The 25,381-nt window shown below is 42.6% G+C and overlaps 1 protein-coding gene across 1 annotated transcript in view; it reads left to right on the top strand.

Annotated features, from left to right (window-relative positions):
- ADAMTS17 (ADAM metallopeptidase with thrombospondin type 1 motif 17) overlaps nucleotides 1-25,381 on the top strand; it is a 173,196-nt gene that overhangs the window by 108,096 nt on the left and 39,719 nt on the right. Inside the window, exons 15-17 of the mRNA XM_035554855.2 lie at nucleotides 8,736-8,856; nucleotides 16,981-17,061; nucleotides 23,328-23,485. Coding sequence (XP_035410748.1) covers nucleotides 8,736-8,856; nucleotides 16,981-17,061; nucleotides 23,328-23,485 — 360 coding nt within the window. The remainder of the gene's footprint in view (nucleotides 1-8,735; nucleotides 8,857-16,980; nucleotides 17,062-23,327; nucleotides 23,486-25,381) is intronic.

Raw genomic sequence — 25,381 nt, 5'->3', positions numbered from 1 at the left:
GCATTGCCCTTTACTTCCACTAACTCCACTGGAGATACACTGGGTTGCCCTGGGCGCACAAGGCACACCAAATGTGGCGTTATTTCTGATTTCCGTGAGCAGTGAGTAAGAACTAGCAGGTTTGTGTTTTTTTTTGCTTTGAGCCTTCCCAGCAGGAAGCTGGATGATCACTGTATTAACACAGGTATAAGAGAGGCTTTGGGGACATAATGCAGTTTTACTAATTGTAACGTGACAGGATAAGTGTAAAAGCTTTATCTGGATTGAATTTTGCACTGCTGCAAGAGACTTCCCGCTGCCTCCTGCCAAATAGCTGCTGAAGAGGCATGTTTAATTCAGCCCTTCTGATTTATTCAGATGAAGAATCTGAACAGCGAGTTGCAGGGGAGCCAGCACGGGTCTGATTCTTTATATGCTCTTTCATAAAACGTGCCTTGCAGAGAGCCAGGTTCATGGTGCATCCCAAGTTACTTAAATTTTTCCCTGTTTTCAGCTGTATCTAAAAAAAAAACTGAAAAACCCATTAATAACCTTTTATAGTAAGGCCAGCTGTGCACCTCCAGCTGTGTGCCATTGACCATTACGCTGGGCTGGCCAGCTTTACCGCTCCAAACATTCAGATCAGCCACAAATGGTAAATCAGACATCATGGCAATGCACATTTTCGTCTTCCAGTGAGCAGCAGTAGCCAGCTCCCCTCCAAATGAAAACCTTTATGAGCCCAGAGCTTTGGAGGTACATCATGAAAAGCAAATTGTGCTCTAACTTGGGGGCAACTGCCTTTAACTGTGCAGAGAGGTGATGACAGCTGCAGAACATTCAGTCCATTTGCATCTGGCTGGGAGAAAAGGCAAAATGATCAATTCAAGCCGAGCAGCTTTGAAAGCCTTGTGAAGCCATTTATAATGCTCTTCTGCCTCCTATGCGATCTAGCGCTGAGAATCCCTGTGTGTGACTGTGCACCCCGTTTGCCATAGATGCTTGTCAAACTAGCTGTGTGTTAAATGAACTTAATTGACATACTTATTTAATTACTCTTGTTTCTTTACCCAGTGTAGACAAAGCCTTGCAACAAGCATTGCAGGGGGGCTGGAGGAGAGAATAAGTGCTGAAATCAGAGGGTGGTATTACTGTTATTTATTTTCTTGTGTAATCCTTTCAGTTAAAGGCTCTCAAAGGCAGGAATGACACACTGCCAGTGTGACAGATGTATTAGCAGTATCGATTGCCTGCGAACATCTAGTCCAGGAAATGTAATAGCTCTTTTCCCTTCAGCAGCATATGCTCCTAAATGAAACTCATGCGTTGTTGTTGGAAAAATGAATGTAGGTGAACATGGCAAAGACAAACTGTTCTTGCAAGGAGAGGAGGGTTTTGACAAGGGAAGCAGGAACAAATTCTTCGCAGCCTCAACATACCCTAGCTGCAGTTGGGCACTGAAGGAGGAGAGTCTCTCTTTCAGTGCATGTTGTGAATTTTTTACAGTTTCATTTTGAAGCCTTGTTGATTAGGGTTGGTTTTGAGGATGAGCATTTCATTCTTGTTAGTGTTAGAAGTTTGCCAGAATTAGGACAAAATAAAAGCTACGTAAGAGCGTCGTGAGTTAATCTGAAAAATTGAGGACAGTGTTACAAAGTTTTATGCCTTTAGAAGAAACGTGGTAGAGAAGTAACAAACGCACTTATCCTGACCATCTTCTGAGTAAACGAGATGCCCTGTTCAGGATGCGTACCCATTTTTCATCTTTTCTTGAAATGCACGTTGTTTTCTAGCGAGGAGAATTTGTTTATTTTCCCGGAGTTTTCCAGAGACAGAAAATGTGTAACAGGCTGGAGAACAGCAGCAGTCTGATGAGGCTGAGGAGAGGAGAGTGAGTGCACAGGCGGGCTTGCAGCCTGGTCCCTCTTGCCTGCTTTCACGGTTTGCTTTCTTTAGCATGGACATTACAGTCTTGATGAGGACGGGGTAATGCAGTGCAAACTCCCCCTCAGATTGCATTTATCCTCTCCTGTTCCTCTCAAGGTGGCTTTCAGAGAGGATCTCCTGAAGTTTTTCTTTTCCCTCAAGACTACTCAGTGCGCATTTCATGAGTCAGCGTTCATGGAAGCAGTGTGCTTGCAAACCTCTTACAGTTCTCCGTTCTGTTCATGCTGCTCATGTTAGAAGCAAACTGCTGGCAGAAGCAGAGCTAAAAAAAGGTGTCAGATGTCACACAGCCGTGGTGTGGGGAGAAGACAAGCTGCTCAGCTGACTGTTGTGATGCAACATTACTTTGTGCTGACTTTTTTCAAAGGAGAATTAGTCAGAGACTCATGATAGCAGAACAACTTTCCAGTGGGGACTACATATTGTGCTTCAGGGAGTAAACTAAAGTCTCTTTGAAAAGAGAGACCTTGTGTACAGCGGAACGTGGTTAGAGATCAAGGGCAGTCTTTGCTGTGGCTTAGCAGTTTAAGAGGTAGAGATGTTTTGGCTTTATCTAGAGTTTTTTCCATGTATGTTTTGTCATGTTATAGCTATTTTAACTTGCTGGTGAATCTGTAGCACCTTCAGTGATGACAAGACACACATTAGGCTGTCCTGGCACAGCAAAAATATTGTAGAACTACTTTCTTCCAAAAGTGATTGTCGTATAGTATGAAAGGTGAACGTGAACGTAAAAATGGCCACATTTTCAAAAATAGTTTTTACAGATTGGGTGGACACAGTGTCAGGAGAGGGCCACAAGTGGCAGAGGGTAAAGTGCAGTTGTCTTCTGGACCTATTGTTGGCAAACACTTCTCTAATGTATGCAGTACCCACTTTTTGCCTATGATTGATGCAAACAGCTCTGGCTTTGCCTCCTCACTTGATGATTTTCCATGTATTATTCATATTCCTGCATTACAAACTGTGGTACAAGATGTTCCAGACTGGGTAGCTTGTCTCCATACAACAACTTAGCTCTGTGCTGTACTTTGATAAATTATTTGGTATTGCTCACAAAGTCCAGAAGGGTTATTTGAACTAAAGAAACCTAGTGTATAATAGTGGGGTTTTTTTGCTTGTTTTTTTTTTCCTCAATTCCTGTGTCTGTATGAGTGTAATTTGAGCCCTAAAAAGAGTTTGGGGGCTTTTGTGAGTAGGACATAGCAACAAAGCACAAGATGTTGTTGGTATCTTACTGCTTTTTTTTCCTGTACTTCACAGTGGGACATGAAAAAAGTCATGCTGTTTCCGACTATTTTCCTTCTGTGTTAACCCACAAAGACCATATAATAGCCAATTCATTGTTACCTACCTTGGAGGCTTTAGTTTGTTCTTGTGGCTTTAGCAGCCAAGAGTTGACCAGAAGGAGGCTACATATATCATACACTGATAAATAGATATTATTTTCTCATCCAGAAGTGACATGATAGGTGCCTGTTTTGAAGAACGTAAAATCCTCTGGTATCTGCAGCCGGGTGATATTTGCACAAATCAGGGCAGAGGCAGGGTGGAATCAGGCCTCGGGTGTCAGTTCAGATGAATCTGTTTTAGAAGGATCAGAAAGGGGCAGTTACAGAAAGTGGCCAAAAAAAAACCATAAGGAGTTCCTGGGATGGGAAAAGTCTCTGGGTAGGAAAGTGCTTTCTGTTATTTTCATGCTTCCTAATGTAGCCTGCTCTGCTGCCAAAGCATGGGGGTTTCAACACAAAAAGCTTCAAGCTCTCTGCATGGAAAACTGGTTATCAAGAATAATTGTGTATAGCATTCCCATGAACTTCTAAGGGATTTAAACATAAACTCAGTGGGCAGGTGTAATTGCGTGCCTAATGTGAATAAGGTAGCACTAATACAAAATAGGCAGCACACAACTGTTCCAGCAGCACTGCTCTAATTCAGATAAAATCTGAAGGCTCGGGAAATGACAGGAGGGTGTTTGCTGAACTGACTTTGATGTGGACTCCAATCCATAAAACAAAGTTTGTTGTGGAACAGAAAGAGAAGTAACTTAGAGATGAACTGCTTGATTTGAGGTCTGGGCTCACCCTCCCGTGCGCATCCTGACAGACACCCACAATTCTCCACAGGGGCAGTTGTGTTTAAAGCAAAGAAATCCGAATTCTCTTGCCTTTAGATCTGAATGTGAGCTGCTCACATGTGCATGTTCCTGTTTCATGTGGTCCATCCCTGGAGGTAGCAGTGGACACTGGATATTATGGACAAAAAGTTGGCAGTGCAAATGAATCTGTCATAAGCAGCATGCTCTGTAGATGATTAATTTGTAAAATGGCACATGCTGCATCAATATTTATGTTTGATCCATTGAGACAGCTAGTTAACTCAGCATATGGGAAGCATTACAGTGTTGTGAGTCTACAATGTCATTTCTTACATAGGGTGGGTGTATATAACAAAACTAATTGTGTTTATGTAGCAAAACATATTCACACAGGCTGTATCAATTGAGCTCTTGCACAGCCATTCAAAATACAAATAAAAATATCATTTAAAACATCCAAGCAATACAGCGCATAGTTCACATAGAAGAATCCAAATGATGTGCATTCAAGAGGAGGAGTTTTCCTATGCTGGAGCCAGCAATGACTGAAGCTGGAAATACCACCCAACAAGCAGTATTTTCAGATGTTTAATTACAAAAATGTGAAGAAGGGGGGAGGAGAGCAAAGGAAGGGTGGGCTGAGGTATCAGCTGAGTGAATTTCAGGCCCTTGGCTCAGCACACATGCAGTTACCTGCCAATTTAAAGGTCAGTCAATAGTTACGAAACACAGCGTCAGAGCAGGAGACCGTGGTCGAAGATCACTAAGAAATCGGTGGATATAGTTGAGACTCTCCATGCTGAGGAGTTCAAGCCCCGAAAGTCTGTCTTGAGATTTCCTGCCAGCACTCCCATGTTTTAATATGGGCAAGGGACTGGTTTTGGTTTAAAATCTGCTTCCTCGTTGTCTGATTAATTATGCTGTTCAAAAGCAGTCCTACAGCACTGCAGGCTGTCAGCAGCTAGTACACGCAGGGACTGGAACTCCTGGGTGATGCCAACATCGGTCCCTTTGCCAGAGTTGTGGATGTCACTGTCCAAGTCCCTGCTGGACAGTCCAAGGAAGGTCCAGGAGTCTGAGAACATGGCTCGCGGTGGTGGAAGCCCACACAGACTCCTACTAGTAAACACGTGGTGGCTCTACCAGGCAAGCTCTTCATTTTCCATTATTTCTTGTGATTATGGTAGAGCTCTTGCTCATTCCTGAAGGGATCATCTTGGTAAGAAAAGAAAGCTGTTTCCCTTTTTACCAGTCCATTCAAGACTGCTGGAACTGAAAGTATCCAGCCAATACTGGGGGCACTGGTCCATGGATTCAGTCTGCTAACCTGCAGGATAACTCTTGGGTCAGAAAGCACACAGGATATTGTTGCAAGGTGTCTTTTCTCAGGATGTAAAACTTCCCCTTTGTGCCCTTCTGCTGCTTATTGAAAAAATAAATCACCTTCCCTCGTTCAGTATGCTGTGCAGGAAGCAGCACAGGATGAGTTAGAGATGACAAAGATCAAGTAGCTCCCATGAACTATACTTGGGATTCAAGGGATAGTGTCTGCACTATGAAAACTTGAGTTTTGAGCAGTGTAACTTGGGACTTGCCCTGTGCATACTGTTTATTAAGCCCTTATGTTTTTGAAAGCAGATAAAGGAAGTCTATATCTCTTTTAACGATGCATCATATAATACATACACCGGAGAGCAGAGTGTCAGTTGGAAGCTGATAATGCACAAGCCTGATAGATCTTCCCCCAGGGCTGATGGGGCTCGAGCTTAAGCCTCTGGCCCCTGGAGCTGGAATGTCAGCAGCTTCCTCGCCTAGGGAAAGGCTGGAGACCTCTCAATTAATGGTCCAAGGACTGCTGACAGATAGTTTCCTCCCAGGCGGGGTGCTGGTGACTGAAGTGGTCACTGTAGTGTGTTTCTGAGTGACTTTGGAGCTTGTGGAAACGCATTGTCAAGTGTTAGCAAAAGCTGTTTCATTATGTACTGCTACTAAATATGCTTGTGCTTCAGAACTGATCGGAAGGCTTTGGGAGGGGGAAAAGGGCTCTAATGTTTATGTAGAAAGGAGTAAAGTGCTTACAAAGTATTTTTACCTCATAAAGTAACAAGAATGCAACAATTTTCATCTCGAAGCCAAGAAAGCAAACTCGCTCTCAAAGTTTTCCTTTGCAAGAAGCCATTTCCTGGCCCAAATTTGACAGAAGTCTGAATTGTTAAGTCCCGAACTGATGGGCAAAGTCTGCCCTGCAGAGGGGAGGGAAGATGCCACCAAAGGGAATGCTGCAAGGGTCATTCCCATCTCTTCCACAATCAGGGAAGTGGGCAGAAGATGAAAGGCAAAAAACAGCCAAGGTTTTGGAGGGTGTATTTATGGATTCAGTGGGTGCTCCTTCCCTGTCCTCAGAAAAGGTCTATGAAGTCAAAGTGTGTCAGTGACCGAGTAAAGTGGGAGGAAATGGCTTGTCTTGAACCCCAGTGTCCAAAGAGGGGGGACTTACTCTTTCAGAGGCTTTGTTTGCTTGCAGTGGCTTCCATTAACTGGGAAGCTGCAGCGTAAATGCAAACCATGTGATTGCTCACCCCCTGTTCTCTGCCTGCCTCTGTTATAGTCCTACAGACTCCTCACGGAGCACTGGGAATAAGTGTGGTTCAGCACTCATTATATTCCCTTTATTCATTTGTATGCTCACATAGTGCTAATAACAATGCAGCGCAATAAAAGATAGCATAAGAGCCTTAAATTAAACGCAGCCTTTCCAGTATCTCAGCAGGGTGGCAGGCAGGCATGGATTTCCAGCTGTCTTTCAGCAAGCCCATTAATAAATCACATTTATTTTCCTGGAAGGAGAACTGCTGGGACATCCTTCTGTTTTGGGGGCAGAATCATATTCAATATCCCCACATTATTTGTTGGACATGGGTGTGAAGTTTAGCCCTGAGAATTGGAACTGCCAAAAACTCCATGGTCCTCTTCAACTTTACTTAATTCCCATTTATACAGTTGTGGGTTTTTTTTTTTTGCTGTAGTCCTTGCCTACCAACTTAGATACTGCTCTAGTTAATGAGCAGCATCTCACTTGTGTGTGTTTACGCGTTTAATGATCATTCTTTTTCAGCATTTATCTGTCTCTAATGATTTATGCAGACAAACACTGCATCAGAACAAATCCAAATGCTGGCAATCTTTGATCCCTGTAATACATCTGGATTTAAGCAGTGGCCAGTGTCTTCTGAAACAAGGGGAATGCTTGAGTTCAGGTCCAAATTACGTTACTTAACGCACAGGCAGCCTCAGATAAACAGCCCAAGTTCTCTTCGTCTTTCCCTGTTTACCCCATTTTTCAAAATTTTCGTTATTTTAATTGTTCTCTAAAATTTCTTTCCAAGTTTCCTGTGGCTTTATTATAAGAAGGCAAGGAAGGGAGAGACGCAACAGCCTTGTTCCAATAAGTGTTACTGGTGACAGTCCTGCTAACTCATTTGCCAAGGAACTGTTTATGTACAGAGAGTGAATCTGCAACTTACAGCCGAATCTCTGCTAATAACTTGCATAGTCAGAACTCTTATTTCAGCCAAAGTTTGTCTATTAAGACTGAATTGCTGATAATTTGGAGTCTTACAAGGAAAGAGAACAATTCACACAGACTAATTAGAATAATAACATGATGTCCAATCACATTGTAATTTTATCTTACTGACCTCAAGATCCAAAAATCTTGTGGTCAGTGGTCACCATCAGAACCTGGCAATGGTTTGTGAACAAGAAAGGTTACGGTGACAGTCTGTAGCTACAGGGAGAATACTGTGACTGCTCTGGTTCTGCAGCCCTCCCAGACAGGTATATTGTTATTGGAAACAGTCTTACTAGGTATTGAAAATTCTGAAAATACCGTTTTAAATGAAGCTTTAGATGAAATCGTGAGATTTTTTTTCTTATTTTTTATTTTTTTACAAATGAATGTCAGTTCTTAGTACAGCGCAAATATCTGTGAATTTTCATAAAATCGTATGGTACATATTGGCCATGTATGAACCTGGCCTGATTCCATCAAAGTATTTTTGCACTGCAGGTATCTTGAGTCATTTTATTGATGAGCTCTTTCTTCAGGTGTTGCCAAAGCGCAGTCAGAACTGAACGTTGTACTCCCTGGTAAGATCCCAGTCCACAGCAGGGCTCATTCAGCGAGCTCCACGCTCGAACTTACACCAGCACTCTGACTTTTGGTGAGGTGAAGGGCTGAGACCAGGATTCTGGTTACTTGGGTTAATTGCCATTTAAGCAAGTCACATTTTTCTCTTCTCTAAACCGACTGCCACAGTACTGGTCTATTTCTCTGGGATGTCTTTGAGTTCCTTAGATGGAAATTGCTGTACAAACATAAAACATTGTTTTAATCTTTTGTTGTTGTTGTTTGAAGCAAGTTAGAGTGGGTTTGTGTGAAATCTGTGATGATACCTGGAATAACTAGTGGTTTTGAAACTCTCTTCAGTAATGTCTTCTGATTCAGAGTTCGTGCTCTTAGAGTTAGGGAAGGGGGTTGCTAAATAACCAGCTCAACACTGTTCCAAATGAATGCTCCACTGATTCACAGCGTTCAGTTCTTCCTGTTCAGGTTTTCAGTCAGGTGTCTATCGTAGTCTTGACATCAATGTTTAGAGATACTTTAACCTTGCAAACAAAATAATTGGGGACCTCTGGTTGTTGTCATTAGAAAATTGGCTGCGATGGAATCATTGGTTCAGCTGCCAAAGAGGATCGCTGTGGAATCTGCAGTGGTGATGGCAAAACCTGTAAAGTGGTGAAAGGCGACTTCAACCACACGAAGGGGATGGGTGAGTAACCCTCAGCAGCATTTCAGCAGAGCGGAGGTTCTCTTAACTGCTTGAGGAGAGTTAAAGAGAGGCAGTAATAGCTCTTCTTCTTGGATAGCATTTGACTCACCTGTGCTGATGAACACATTAGAGGGCAGCTGTTCTCTAAAATTGCATGATTTCTGATGTACATGACCATAAAAACTTCCGACTGTTCATGACATCTGACTTTTGCAGACGATGGGTGGGGGTCTAACACCACTGGCTCCACTGATTTTCTCCCTTTCCAACCAGTTGTGCTGCCAGGAAAGGTTCTGTGGAAGTGTGTGATGAGGAATCAGTGAAAAGATATGCAAGAATGAGAATACTGACTCCTCCCTGGTCTTGCCTTTGAGTAACTAACTCTCCAAAGATAGATACTCAGCATTCAGTCTTACCATTTACTGAGCCTCTTGTTAGACGGTGAGTTGGGAGTGCTGAGAACTTCTCAGGATCACACCTGATGGAGCTGTGCAGTATCCAAAATCGTTTCTTATTTAAAACAACAGAATCTATCTAGGAACACAAAACAAAATTCAATGCGATATTCTGCCTGCTTCTTATTCAGTTGCCCAGATAGCAGCCGTTTCCTCTCTCTGAAATTCAGAGTGAAGTTGTGTTTCTCATTTTGAATGCTGCCAGTGCTGTTGATGTTAAATAACAGATAAAATTGTAGGATCTTCTCCAGTGGGAGGGAAGTCTGATTTCAGCACCATCCTTGAGCTCTTTGGGAGCTCTGAATGATGCACATTGTATGTTCCAGATGATTCATGCTATAATCAGTATATCTCAGCTAAATAAAAAAGCCCTCCCCTCTGAATATTATTACTGAATCCCTGCCAGCGATAGCATCCAGTATAGCATAACAGAGCTCCTGGTCAGACTTAAGACTTTCCCCTCTCTTGTTAAACATTAATGTATGTACAGCTTGGTGTTTGAATTAGTCTTTGTTCCAGAGTTTCTGTTCCATGCTTCTGAGAAACCTTGTTACCATTCATCCTAACCTGGCAAAGGGAGGGAAAGCCAGATTCAGGACTTGCAAGCTGCTCCAGGAAGAAGGAATTGTCTAGAAAAAGTGATTTCACATTCAGGGAATAGAGTTGCCATTTCTGTGTGCATAAATACATTGAAAACGTGCTACTCCAGGACTGAGTTCAGTAAAGCACCCAGAGATTTCATTTAAGCACACGCTCCAGTTCTGTTTAGTTACTGAAGCAGCACAAGTGCTTTGTGGCTTCCTTGAATCAAGGTCTCAGCACTAAAGTGATTTTGTTCATTGGCCTCTTCCTCTGCATCCTCCTCCTTCTTATCTGTGGGGCCAGCTGTGACCTGTCACCTCCTGTGAGGTGCAGGTGGGATTTCCCACCTCCGCCACGACTTTCTGGAGCACATTTGTGCTGTTGCATTGCTAGGCCAACCTGCTGAATAATTTCCTGCTTTATTGCCTTTGACTCTTTTGTCCCAGTTATTTTCCACCTATTTGTGTCAAGGCATTTGCACTTGATAGATATGGTGCAAAAAGTTACTCGTTCCAGTTGAAAAAAAATATTCTGTCTTTCTGCAGCAGATTTTACAGCTGTTCCTGAACTTCCTGATGGCTCCTGAAGAGAACTATCTTTTATCTTTTCCAATTAGACTACAAAACGTCTCGGGTAGATAATAAGAAATGGCTGGGTCACTGCCAGGAAGTTGCACTAATTCCCAGCTCGACAAACTGCTTGAGGGTGGTAACTTTACAAGGCTGTAGGAACAGAACAGACTCGACCTTAATGGGTCGTGCAGCTGCCAGGACGCTGCAGGGGGGATTCACCCCCAGCACCGTGTTGCCTAGCGGGAAGAAATGGCTGACGGAATCATGGTTTGCATTAGGCTCTTCAGGCATTTACTGGTTCTTATTCTCTGCTGATCATCTTAGAAGTGCAAACTGGTCACAGGGTTGCGTTGTCAATGCTACGCAGACATTCTAAGTGCTTCCACCTTTACCCATCTCATGGAACTCACAGGAAATGATTTTTAAAATGGTAATCTCATAGAGATTTGTTAGAAGCTTTGATTTATTAATTTTTAAAGGGAATTATATTTTTGGGAGTAATGATTTTAAAAACGATCATCCATGATATGACAAGTAGTCTTCTAGGTTGAAAATCATCTTTGCTTTTTATTTATTTTTTAATTATGCTCTTCTAATGAACATCCTAGCCTACTGAAAATGAAAGGATATTTACACTTTTAATTATTCACTGCTCCTGTGTTCCTGCTTTTGGGTTTCTTCTATGTTACATACTGAATATAGACTTGTTCTTTTCACTTAGGATTTCCGGCCCCAATTCTGCGAAGATTTTATGCATCAATTTATATCAATTTAAGTCATATACTGGTGTTTCGCAGTCAGGTCCTTGGGTTAACTTAATGAATCTCGTGCAGTAGGCAAAGCTCCGGTGTTCGATCTGAGGTATCACAAGTGAACATTTGGTTACTCAAGACAAAAAAAAGTCATTTTTTTCTTTAAATAAGTCCTTAAGCAAACATGTACAAAAATCTGACAAAATTCTGGTCAAATGAGAATACAAAATACAAATTGAGGCTTTGGATATGCAGGTGATTGCACAGGTCAGTTGCAAATGCTCACAAACTTGCTGCAATCCAAGTCAAGGCCAGCATCCTGCATTAAGTATGCCGGTGTGTTATTTCAGAAGAGAATAGCCTTCAAATATCGAGCTGTTGATTGTTCTGGTGCGGTGTCTGCTTTGGCAATTGCAGCTGCCTCTTTGGGTGAGATCTTCAGCTGCTCTACGGGTGGGACCCCACCGACTGTGGGGTTGCTCCCTACGTGTCCTGTGACTGCGAATTATGTTGCCGAGCCCTGTTTATGGAACTAAACCCATACCAACTCCTTTCTGTTTCTTAGTCACCAATAGTCATTGTAAGAAGGTTTCCACATGTGTGATGGCAAAGGCAAAGGCTGTTCCCAAGTGTTTCTCGTGTAAGATACTTGAATGCTGTTTGCAGTGTTAGTGGGTGCTGGTGACATCCTTTGGTGTTGGTTCTTTGTTTTCTTTTGGTTGGATGAGATGGGGAGATGGGTATCACAAGCCATGGATAAACTTCAAGACCTTTTACTAGTTAGTTTGTTTTTTCAGAGATAACAAGTACAGATCCTTTCCTTTTAGAAGATGTGAAAGGGAGACAAATTTTCATTAAGCAAATAAAAAATACTGAGCCTATTTTATTTTTTTTCACCCTTATTGTCACAGATTCTATAAGGTTTTGCTCTCCTGGTAGGACATGCTGTGGCTGGAACATTGGAAGTGCCCCAGAGGAGGTCTGACAGCTCTGATCTTGCAGCCTGTGGTCCACGGGCACCCAAATGTAAACAGAATCCGTTTCTGTTTTGGGGAGAAGGTCAAAAGCCTTTAGTTGTGATGCTAAATGTCACATACACTTCTGTGCAGCTGGCTGTCTTCAGTAGGCCAGCTGAATGCGCTGTTTTATTTCGGACTGGCACCACGCCCTGTACCTAATGCTGTGAAACAATTTAAAAAATAAAAATAAACACAGGCTTGTTCCGAAGTCCATCTCAGCCTCCCTGTCACTGTACAAGGGACCTAGAACTAGAGGACAGTTCTTCAATTCATATGTTGGGTAGCTGATCTGTGTTACTGACTAGGGTATCTGTCCAGACTCCAAGTCTGTGCCTGTAATGCTCAGACCTGCATCGAGAATGAGGCATTTCCCTTGCATCTGTCTCTGTTGATTTTTCTCAGCCATAACAAGATTTTCATTGCAGCTCTTTGCTTGTGATCCAAAAGAACCCTAGTTATTTGGACTTTTTTAATTGCAGAGCACAATATGGTGATATATGCCAGTTCTGACTGTTGTTTTGGGAGATGACTAGTGTATCTTTGCTAGCGATTTTTATTTTTAAGATGGTGAAAAAACAGGCCTTTTATTTCTTACTTTATTTTTCCAGCACATATTTAAAACAAATAAAGGAAATTTGGACAGTGGTGCTGTAGTGCTGGCTAGGAGCATCTTTATACAATGCAAGAAACTCATTTCTTGTCAATAGGGCGTATATCTAAATGATGACAAAATAATGCCCCAGGGATAACTCCTGGGGTGTCTTACAAGGGTTTAAGCAGAACATGTAAGAGAGATTCTCGCAACCAACTTTGCAGTAATAGTAGGAGGCTTTGAAATCTATCCATGGCTCTCCAGTGATAGGATTTTCTTCCAAATGAGCTATCCCATGGCTGGAAGCGGACAGGTGCTGATGAAAGAATTACTCTCAAGATAATAGCAAGAGGGAATCAGCGCAGCTGCTCAGAAGATGGTTATGTACTGACCGCTGGACATTTTTCCACTCCACTGCAAAAACGAGCACTCAGTAAAAGGTGCAGCGTGGGAAGGGCCATGGGAACTGATATACCTAGGTGGACAGGGCAGCCTGGTTTCCTTGGCTTCCACCCTGAGACCTTTGTTCTGAGCACTCTGGGGAAGTCTGATAATGGGATGAGCACTGCTGACGTCTCACATCTAATTGTCATGTGTGTACAGGGATAGGCCATGAAGGCACAGTGCCTAGAGGTCAGTGCTTTCAGCCATGGGATAATTTCTCCTCTACCTTGGAGTCTGTCTTTTACTGGGATGTGAGCTGGGAAAGCGGTTTTGTAGTAGATCGGTGACGTTCTGAAGTTCATACTAAACTTTCTCTTCATTCTGAGAATAACAACAATGGCTAACAGTGGATTTCCCTGTGTGAAACGCTTTCCTCTTGCAAATCTCTCCAGCATTTAAATGAAGATACAGTAGCCACTGTTTACATATTAATCTCCTTGATGACAAAGCCGCATCTTTGTTCTGGTGTCTCTCCTAATACGAGTTACACCACATAATTTGTATCTAGGATTTGCTTCAATCATGGTCTTACATTCCTGAGACACTGATGTAATGCAGATTGTCCAGAAAGATTGGTGCATGCCAAAGTAACTGTTCCCAAGGTGGAGCATACTGCATACAGCACTATAAATTATCAAATAATGAAGTTCTCCTGTTGTACTTTCAAAGCTTCATCTTAACAGGCTGATTTATGGGTGAAATTACTCGAAATACTGCCTGATAGTTGCCAAATCTCATCAGTCTTTAACCAATTCCTCATTTAAAGCAGAACTTGAAGCCCAACCTTGCAGACCCCTGCATTGCAGACAATTATCCTAAGACCTAACAGATCTTTGAGACTCCTTGACTCCGGGCCAACTCTTGAGACTTTTTTTGGATTTACTAGCTAACTCTTGATAATCTTTCTGGCAATCTGCAGTGACAGTTCGCTTAATAAAACATGCCTCGAAAACAGTGAAGATGTTTTCTGGTGCAGTTATCTCAAAGATCAGGATTATTTTGGGACCAGCAGCATCGCATTAGCACTAAGGACCAGACTGGAGCGGTGGTAGCTGTCCGAGTTTGTACCTGTGGCAAATTTGCATGGATGGTATACAGCATTTTTGCAGTAGGATTTGACCACTAACTCACACAATATTGCTAGAGGTAATGACTGAGGGTGTAAAGATGCTGCTTTTGGTACATGCCCAAGAACTCTGCTTCGTCTCTGAAAGGACAGGTCAGGTTCGTACAACTGCAGAGTGGTTCACAGCTCACTAAAGAAGCAGTAAAGGCCAGCAGTCGGGCTTGTGCCGCATGATCTCGGTGAGTTAGCATGGTGTGTTTCTTCTTACTCAGGAGCTGTGAACACAACCCCCCAAAGCCATCAGTCAGGATTAGAAATTACATGAGGAGAAAAATCTGGTATAAGACCAAACCAAACAGTCTCCACAACTAATACCATATTAATAGCTTACACTCCACTATTTACAATTGTAAAAAGTAACGGAAAGGTCAGCTTTTCCACGTGGTGTTTCTCTCATGACACGGTGATGAAATGAGAGTGTATTTATGGCACTAGCTGAACCTCAAGCGTGGCTCCCCAGCTCACCCACCTCCAAAGCACTGTGACGCTCCCGGCTGTTGCTCGGTCAGGGGACAGATCCAAAGCACAGTGAAGCCAGTGACTGGCTTTCCACTAAATTCAGCCCAACTCTGCATTCAACCCTTGCATGATTTAGTTCTGGGCATTCATATCTGGCAAACGATTTAAAAAATAAGTAATAGTACCCTAATTGGTACGTTACATTACCTGAAACTTGGGCATGTTCCAAACCAGCTTCCTAACAAGGGTGTTGAGGTGTGTAACAGGGCTGATTTCCCTGGGGCGGGGTGGCATTAATCACACCTTTGCTGTGTGCTCGTGTCTGGTGGCAGCTGTTGGTCGGGGTTGGATGCAGATGCATGGGGTGCAGTGAGGTTGTTTGGTTTCTGGAACACTCTGTATTTACTGTCATTTGGTATCTCAGCTGATGAAAAAAACAACTCCTAGCAATGTCTAGAATAAAATCCAACATCTGTTTGATTTGATTTTATAACAGATTTTTGTATTGCATTTAAGAGTACCCAGACATGGTTTGCAGCTCTGCTGTCCCTCTTTCTATTTGTCCTGCAAGGCTAAGAGACTATTTCTGAGGTACACCGAGTAAGAGAGAAGTAAGGAAGCAAACATGCAAAAACAACTGAACTGAACTGAAGGGTCAAACAGTAAGTGTGATTCAGATGCAGTGATCAGGGAAAGAAGGAGTGGATCCATCCCAAATCAACTGTCCACCCAGTGACCCTTATAAAACCCAAGCAATCACGCCTTATTAATATGACACCAAAGAGGCTGGACACTGCTTGTTCAGACAGCCTGAAACAAACCCACAGTCTGAGACCCAAAATCCCCGTCTGACTCACTCCATGTCATGGTGGCAAGAGAATCACTTAGTCCTGAGAGGCATAAGTTGTCAGCATCCTTTTTTGAGACTTTTCTTATCAGTGTAGCAGAAGCATGGCCATTCAGCTGCGCTTGTCCCTAAAATAGTTCCCCAAACACTGCTGAATACTGGAGGAGCCACTGCTCCTGGCTCTAGCAGTTCTTCAAGCTATTGCTGTAGCTTGCCCTTGATTTCCATAAAGGCAGAGCTTACACAGAAGAGCTTCACACAGCCCTTTATGAAGACAAAAAAGAAAAGAGGAGGGGAGAGAAGGGGAATGAGGGAACATACAGAATAAGCTACTTAACATGTAAAAGAAAAAGGAGAGCAATAATCCATAAGATGTGCCAAGTAATACACTGCAAAGTAAACTGGGTGGCCAATTAGAAAGAATCAAATCATGGTTGTGATGAGATTAGTGTCATTTACAGGGGGCTGATTCAGAGTCCAATGAAGCCAGTGGAAAAACTTTCCCTGACTCCCAGGCCTTTGAAACGGGCCCTAGTGTTCCTCAGGTTTTTAGTTTAAAGGCACCACTTTCACCCCATGGAACAAGCACGTAACTCCACATGGCTCTGTGGTGGGGGAAAATACGCTACGTTTCCTTGTAGCTCCTTATTATTCTTACTGTTATTCTGTTATTGAATAGTAGTATAATTACATCATGTTGCTGGTTGTCGAAGGAAGCATGAAGAGGCCAAGAGAATTTCAGAAAAATAACCATGAGAATTCCATAAAAATATGATGGGGTGCTGTAAAAACTTCCCTACCTTGTCAGATGCTCGGATGGTCTCATTTGGCATGTGCTTCTTTCTGCTGGCAGCATTTGGAGATGGTCAGTGTCTGACAAAGTTTCGGCTCTGTTGTTACATTAAATCTGAGCTGTGGAATTCGGTTTAGCAGCCCAATGCAAAGAGACTGTTAACTATTATATCCTCCAGGACATTTATGTAAAGCTAATGTGCAAGTGAAAACAAAGTTATTTTTCCCACATGTCCCACTAATTCCTCCTGTTCCGTTTAGGCATCATCCAAATGTTCTGTGGAGGTGAGTCCTTTCAGACAGTGATCACAGCCAGGAGCAGGGATCTTTTTAAGAGGAGATGACAGGAGTATCTATCAGAAACTCGATTTCAAATTGCAGATATCTGGGCAGGAGTTGATTTTTTCATGGTGAGATACTGAATGACTGATGCCTCTGGCTGTCCGTGGGTTGTTCTCATCCATCTGCCCTTTTGTTGCCATAGGTTACATCGAAGCAGCTGTGATCCCTGCAGGTGCCCGACGGATCAGAGTGGTTGAGGACAAACCTGCTCACAGTTTTCTGGGTAAAAAGACAAAACAAAAAATATTTTGATTCAAAACTCAGCTCTGTTCTCTGTTAAACTGATGCTTCTCTAAACGTCTTTGTAAGTGATGGGTTTATTGTTCTCACAAAGTGGCTGTTGATTTCGTTATTGTTTCCATCTCTCTACTTTTGTGGCTTGGTTTCATGATACTTGCCTGATGTGATAGTACATGACACTTACAAGGCCCTTGTGCAACCGGAAAAGACCAAAGAACACGTTTATGTGGACAGAAGGATTTCTGAACAGCATTTGGCGCTGGGCTGAGTATAGCTGCCTGCACTTTGGGAGGGAGTGGGAAAGAGAACCGTGCATTTAAAGGAAGGCTTGGCAGAGATAACAATCGGAAGGCTCCAAGCTCAGACTGGAACAAGGCAGGACAGGGGAGCTGATGTCCCTTAAGGACCTGACCATGAGGTTGCCTGCCCCGTTGCCTGCAGCAGCAGGTTTTCACTTGGTGCTGTACTCAAGACCTGATCCTGCTTTCTGAAGTGCAGGATCTATCAAAGAGTGTTTCAGCCCTTCCACAGCCTGATGTTCTCATAGCAGTGGTCGGAACAGATACATGTTCCAGCTGATGCTTAGCCTGGAAAGTATTAGGTACTGTTTTCACTTTTGTATGTTCTGGTTCTCTCAAAGTAAGCTTCTCAGAGTGGAGACACCGTGAGGTTTCAGGGTAGAAAAGCACTCTGGAAGATGGGATTGCTGCCAGGGATATATCAGGCCTGTGGTAGGAACTCTGAGAGGATCACAAAGCTTGCTGCTCTCCTATTGTGCAGAAGGGGAAGCTGAGGTGTCAAAACTTGTTCATGGCTATGCAGAGAGGCAGTAGCAAAGGTTGGACTGGGATCCTTGGCAAAAACATTGGCATTTGTACCACTTCTTGGTACGAAGCATGTATCCCTACTGGTACTATTTCTGCTAATGCTGCAGCCAGCTTGCTGGGAGAGGATTACGCCTACACGTAAGATGTTTGACATAGCAAAGCACTGGTGGAACAATGAGAGCCAGTGTTTCCTTCCTTGGGCTTTGCAAATACTCTGTCTGCTGGGAGCCAACCTTTTTGTTTGTCTTGGTGGGATTTACACAGGTTATTTGTCAGGGGTTTGGGCTTTGGCAGATAGCTGCAACAGTGAGATTCCTATGTGGAGTTAGCCCTTTGTTGTGACCACTTAACCTTGACTTGAGCAGGTGTTTCTCCATTAGGTGGTGAAGATTGGAACTTATGTACATTTGAGAGCAGGAGCTGGCCCTTGTATGTGTCCCATAAAAACAGATAAAAATTTTACAGATTTTAGGTCAAAAAGTTCTTTCCAGGAACACTGGGCACAAGGGAAAGATGCCCAGTGGCTTGCTAACCTCAGTTATAGAGTAGCAGCAGGAGTGTTCCAACAGGACAAAAAAGATGACCAAGGAAACTAAATTCTGGTCACTCCGTTAGACCTCGTAATGCATTGTACATCCGGATCTGAGTGCGGAAGGATTTTCTTTTTCAATTACACCATCAAAGCTGAGCCCAATCAGGTCCTATTTCCACTCAGGACCAGGTACAGTGTTTTGGATTTGAGCCCAGCATAATTTGGAATCATTATTCCATGTGCTGGGAGCAGCGCCTGAAGAATTTCCCTCCACCTACAGGCAACCCACGCTGGCTGGCTTGGCTGGCTGCAATGCTTAAAAACCACCTTGAACAGGAAATGCCTTGGCAGTTTGTGTCCACAGGCTGGGAAGCAAGCTGGAGGGACCCAAGGTGGAAATAAAGATCTGACAAGGTGCCAGGTTTAGAAACAGATTGGTCAGTTCCTGTCTTCAAGCCAAGAAGAAAAGGAGGAGTTATGGGTTGTTGCTAGGGCTCCTTTTCTTTAATGTTCTTCTACTGTACAGCTTCGAGCCAGGAATCAGCTCAGAGATGTAAGAGTGTGGATGCTTGCTATCGCCTTAACATACCCATGGTGGGGAGAAGGGAAAGAGCTGTGCTTTGCTGCCCTGTTTGAGGCACAGGGTCCCAGGAGCACTGCAGCCAGCTTGGAGCACTTGCACCGGGTGAAGACAAGCTGTGGTGAAAGCACTTTGGCTCAGATACTCTGCTGAATCTCCAGTGGAGCTCCTGCAATCCTCACTGAGCCCCTTTGGGGCTGTTTCCAGACTCTCCTGCTCAGTTACTTAGGGAACAGTGCCTGCAGCAATCAAAATCAAACCTTTCCCAGAAGAGAGATCCACAAAGATTAAACATTTTGTTTTTTACCAGCAAGCTATCTTCCTTTGATGATGACTTGGATCCAAAGCACAGTTTTAGTCATCCAAGCTCTCAAACGCTCTTGTGAGCATGTACCGTGATATTTTTGCTAGTCAGCCGTGCTGCTGTGGAGATAGTTTTATCTCATCCCCAGCTTTGATTAGTCATGTTCGTGGCTCCTCGAGCCTAGTGTGAGGATGCTTTGAGCAGCCTGGAAGCCACTAGGCTTTGGCAGAGGAAAACAATCCTGCTTCGGAATTGTCTGGAGTTTGCACAAGGCACTTTGTAGATTGGGGAACAAAGCGGGGAAAAAAAGTAAGCTGCAGAGAGAGTTGTGTTGCTGTAGAATGCAAACAGCAGCACATCATCATACCCCTAGCCTGTGTTCCCAAGGGAACTGATCTTAGGAAAAAAAAACAAAAACATATACATTCCACTCCTTTTGGGGAAGCAATACCTGCAGTTTCCTTTCACCTTTACTGTGGAGCCTCTTGTGGGATAAAGGGAGCTGCCAGGACGATTGTGTGCACCAGGACAGAAGGATGTTCCATCTTTCTGCAGTAACGCCCCAGGATGCGCATCCTCTCAGAAAGGACCACACAGACAGTGTATTGAGACCTCCACCTGGTTCAGACTTCCCCAGAGGTTAGACACTATGGATGATGCTCAATCTGTAAATTAAATGAGCCCCAAAACATACCTGGGCACTGAGGCCAGTTGTCAGCCCACAGAGCAGGGGGCTGCCTGGGTGCTGCTTGTTGGGAAGGGACCCCGCAAAGGCCTGACCCATGCTAGGAGCTGTTTGGGAGGTTGACCTGGCCATAAAGTATGACAGGGATGATTTTAACAGCATAGACAATGGTGTTGGGGTGCCTCGGAACATGTTTGTCCCCTGTACATGGAGTGGCAGAAAGAAGGTGAGATGGCGTCCTGCTCTGAAATCACTTCAGGAGTCTCCTGTTACCTTTAGTAACCTCTTTGGGGTCTGCAGAGCCAACTTGTCCTGTTGAGCCAAATAAAAGTTTGTTCAGGAAATCCCCTAAAGGGAAAACTAACAGGGATTTCCATCCTCTCAAATGTCATTTGAGGAAGGGGTGAGCTGACCCTTCATGTCTTGAGGGGGCTTTCACTGTAGTAGCTATTTAAATGGTGCTAGACAAGGCCAGCCAGAATAAAAAAAGGTCTATATAGAATAGTCCAGTATTGCTACAAACACTCCCTATAGGAAATTAGACCAAACTGAAAAGTCAGGTGTGTTGTGCAGTTGACAAGAAGTCCAATTCCTGGTCTCCTCAGCATTCTAAGGAATTACATGTAGCTTACACACAGCTGGAAGGATTTGCTGGCTTTGGGGACTTGATCCAAAGGGATGACAATGGGAGCTTTTCCTACTGACTTGAAAAGGCTTTAAATCATCTCCTCTTACCTTCTTGCAACACCCTCGGTAAAGTGAAAGCCAGGGTTATATTTTTTACTGGAAGAGAATAAAATAGGCTTGAAATGCTGGAGGTTGAGAAAACATCGTGTTAAAGGCTTAGCCAAGAGACACAGTTAACCTTGAACTAAGGGAGCCCAGGAACTGCAAAACACAGGCTCTTGCTGTCTGATGTCACGGCAAACTCGATCATAGTATGTGGATCTCCACAGCGGGGCCTGGGACTTTCACTCTCTTAAAACAGGGTCTGCCAATTTTCTCTTCCCTCAATGCATCACGCAGACGTCTGAATAACTTTGTTTCCATTGTACTGTAGAAAACACAGAAATCCTGAAATGACCTTGCACTAACTCACAGAAATCAGATGCCCTTAGAGTTGCTTTTCAGTATTTGAAGAATAGCAGTGTTGCTGATGCAGTAAGTTCTTCTGGAAGAAAGGACGCAATTCTCCAAGCATCTTTCCCTGTCAGTATTCATCTTACAGGGATTTCTTCGGTAATGTGGCTTTCTTTTTGCCCTTACTGATGCACAGAGGATGTGCATCAGACGGGACGGATGTGGTCTTACAGCAGCTGACATGATGCATGTGGCTCCAGCTCATGAACTCTGAAAGCAAAGTGCCTGTGTCAGGCTCTGCATTGCCTGCTGATATTTTTTATTTGTGTCCTGCTTTCCATCACACGCAGACACAGACAGCATCTTACTTGTTTCTTCATTTTGTTTTGAGAGCAAAGAAGGCATCAGGCAAGATCCTGACCATCAGCTCAGTTTATTTCTGATGCTGGAGCTTTGTAATGACTCTCCAGTTTTTTAACTGAAAAAAAAAAGTCTCTGGAGTAACTGAGAGCAACCTAAGGGGCGCACTAAATTACGCTTTTAGGCAGTTGTTGCAGGTTGCAGTATTCTGCCTTCCAGGCTTGAGCAGAAGGGGTTATTACACTGATCTGCCAAGTTCACTGACCAGTCTGCCTTGTAACTTGACTTGCCTTTACAACTGTTCAATGTTTGCATTATGGAGCACACAGAAACTCAGCAGAAGTTGTATTTTGCACTTAAAAATATGCATTTAAAAAAGGGTGTATCAACATACAGATTTCATTGATTTTTTTTTTTTTCTCAAGGCAAGTTTAGCAAAATACAATTTCAGAAATTCATTCTGCTTGGAAAGTAAGAAAAAATGCAGAGTTGTCCTGCTACATTTGGAAGGAGAGTTTAGAGAGAAATGATCTATGAGTTTTTTGCTAATGCTTGAAGATCTGAGTAGGTTTTGTTATGTACTGTCTGAGTGGAAATCTTCAAACTCAACTGCTGCCAGACTTCAGTCAGATAGACACACTTTACATAAAAATAGACAGATCTTGCCTTGCAAACCAGGCTTCTGTTTACAGCCACTGGTGCTCTCATCCTATTTCGCCCCAGGTACTGGTTTTAATGGCTTGAAGAGTGTAACAGTGTCAGTATGTAAGTGTTCTACCAGAATTATCTTCAGGTTGTCCTCTAGCAGCTACTCTGTGGTATTAGATCCTTATATCATGTCTGCCGATTTGGTGGATGTGTCCACATTTATGGTACCACCCATTTTTCTAAGATTAATATCTAAATAGTTAGATTTGAGAATAATCCTTAAAGTGATTTAAGTGGCAATTTTTGATATACCAGGCATGTTCATTTTACAAACATCTGTATAAGTTTACTCTGTAAACCTTTAACTAATAATAATTGGGCTATTCCAGGAAGAATTATGGCTCTAGCTAATTGTTTTCTAATTATGCTTTCTGTTCCCAATCTGTACTCCGCTTAGCTTGGGTAAGCAAAATGGGCTAATAAGGTTTGCAGTTTGCCTAGTCAGTCACTGCTTTGTGGTTCTTGCTTGTCAGCACAGTGCTGTAGTGTTTTAGTCTTACCTTAAACACAGATTAAATCTTTCTTCACTGAAAATCAAAGAAAAGCATTTTACTTGCACAAGCTTTCCTTTGCAAAGAACTGTATGTATGTAACTGAATTCAGCAACATGCCATAAATACACGTGTTTTTCAGGCACGCTCCTGAAATAGATTGAACTCTGGAAGAGTTCTACCATTTAGTCCTGAATTAGTAGTACTTTTTTTCCAAGGACAGTGGCTAGTTACCTTTCCTTCCTTTTCATTTGTAAACTGCTGCTGTACGCTTTTTTTTCCCCTCCCTTTAAATTCTCTGGCAGTGGAATGACACAGAGAACATTCAAAGTTTTGAAGCCGGAGAACTTTGCTTCTTTGAAAAGTGGAACCTAATAATTTTAGGTAGTAAAACCTTAGCAATACCAGTTTATATGATGTTATTTTTACTTAATGGTAATGTTAATGTAATTAGAAATTCCTTCAGCAACTGAAATACAGAATTTACACGAGTTAGTAACCTTATGATAAGTCAGCTAAAATTATACTTAATTTATCTTTTAAACTCGTGTCTGTTACAAGGCTGCTGCATCTTGCACTTCAAGTGGGCTGAGAAAGAAGCTCAGTCTCCAGTGTAGTCAGTAGCCTATTTGTAATTATGTATTCGCTTTCATTTCATTCCATGATATTTGATTCTTTCCAGCTTTAAAAGATTCCAGTAAGAGATCCATTAACAGCGACTGGAAAATTGAGCTTCCTGGTGAGTTTCAGATCGCAGGCACTACTGTCCGGTACGTGCGAAGGGGTCTGTGGGAGAAAATCTCTGCCAAAGGACCAACTAAAATACCACTGCACTTGATGGTAACTTTATATCCTTTGTTTGTGTTTCTTAAGTGATGCAACCTAAAGGGTTTATATTCTAGATGAAAGTTAAATTTTGATTGCTTCCTCACTAGAGTTTCTTACAGGTATGCAGTATTGCTTCTCCTTGAATTCTTTTGCAGCATTGGAAGGGCTGGAGATACCCACCTCACTACTTAAAAATAACTGGAGCTATACTCTTGGGGAACATGCAGTGTCCCAGTAAACTCATTTCCAGTACAGGACATTCCTGTAATGTGTCACAGATAATATGACAGGTTCATTCTAGAGTCCATAGGTTTCCAGGAGCCTTCTTTCCTTCATGGACATACCTGCTCACATACATGAATAGAAATTTTGCCAAAATTCCTTCTTTGCTTATGCCTAAACATATTCTGTATTTAAACACGTTGTTGCTCTAATAGAAAAACTGAACGTTTTGCATGTAGAGATGATACATGTGAATTTGACTCTCTGAAGTGGCTTCATTGCATACAGAAATGTTCCTTGTTTTCTTTTTTTTAAAAAAAGTTTTATGCGTTTTAAGCTGTTCTTGAAGGTTTTGCTAATGTTCAGTATAGTTCTTCTGTTAATTTGGGTGATGGGGCCAGTCCCTTAGTGTCAGTGGTAACCTGAATGTTTCTACCCATAAGATAACTCTGTTACTGGCTGTCTCACAAATGCGTTACTAGTTGAAAGTCTGCATAAAGCTTCAAGGTTTCTGTAGAGAGGTTTGCATACAGACATAGAGTATTTTAACGTTTGCATTGTTTACTATGACTTTTTTATTCAATTACATTTTTCTGCGTGTGGTTTCTTTTCCTTGTGACTTTCTGTCCTGTTTGTTCAATGAAAACTAACTTCAAGCACTGCTAAATATCAGAAATCTCTCCCTTTCTTCATCTTAATTTTCTTTGTCTCATTGGCATTCATGGTAAAACATCTGACAGCTCAGTGTGAAAAGCTCAGAAGTTGCTTGAACTTTTCACATGCACAAAAAAAACAAAACAAAAAAAAAACAACACTCCACTTTGTCAGTGCTTTTCCTGTGTCAAAATACAAGGAACATGAGATGTTTTGTCTTAGCTTTGTTGGACAGATGGGTGAGTGTACCAGGCTCACATACAGACCGGGATAATGCTGGATTCAGTTTACGTCTGAAACAGTCAGTGATGTGGGTTTGGGCACATGGGCCTTCTCCTGACCATGTAATTCAGGGTCTGCCCTGTATAAAGGAGCTACGCTCATCATCAGGAAAAATCGACATCTCCTTGAGTTTGGCCTTAATGCAAGTCTTCCCTCCTGAAACCAGGACTTTGACAAAATATCTTGTACTTGCAAGATCTTCCTAACCTCATATAAGAAAAGGGATTTGCACAGGTACCATTTGTGAAGATGCTGTGCAGGATTCCTTTGCCAGCTCTAGGGACTTTCCAGAGCATTGCTCGGTTGAGGCTTACTGCAGTAAAACCTGGTACCAGCATTTTGCAAACTTCAGCATCAGTAGAGCTCTGATTTTAAAGAATTACTGTTTCTCCTTCACTAAGAAGTAAGAAAATAACATAGGAAACAGTTAATAACAAGTAAATAACATAGTAATTACAAGGTTCTCCATGAGTATCAGATTCAGGTACAGCCTTTTTCAGCCGATAAGAGCAAAATAAATCTTCCTGAAATGATTAAAAAAGAGGAAAGTAAAAGTTACCAGTCCATTAAAAAAAAAAACACGTGGCTGAAAATCATTGCCAGTCATAAACAAAGCACGCGTGAAGTCTTTTCTCCAGATCAGATATTAATCTTTTCCTTGATAAAGAGTAGTGGGTTTCATTCTTTCAGCGCAAGAATGGCAGGATGGTTACCAGTTACCTCTAAATAGAAAACTGTTGTTCAAACAGT

The sequence above is a fragment of the Cygnus atratus genome, chromosome 11, assembly GCF_013377495.2.
Source record: "Cygnus atratus isolate AKBS03 ecotype Queensland, Australia chromosome 11, CAtr_DNAZoo_HiC_assembly, whole genome shotgun sequence".
Taxonomy (NCBI): Eukaryota; Metazoa; Chordata; class Aves; order Anseriformes; family Anatidae; genus Cygnus; species Cygnus atratus.
This window is presented reverse-complemented; position numbering and strand designations above follow the sequence as displayed.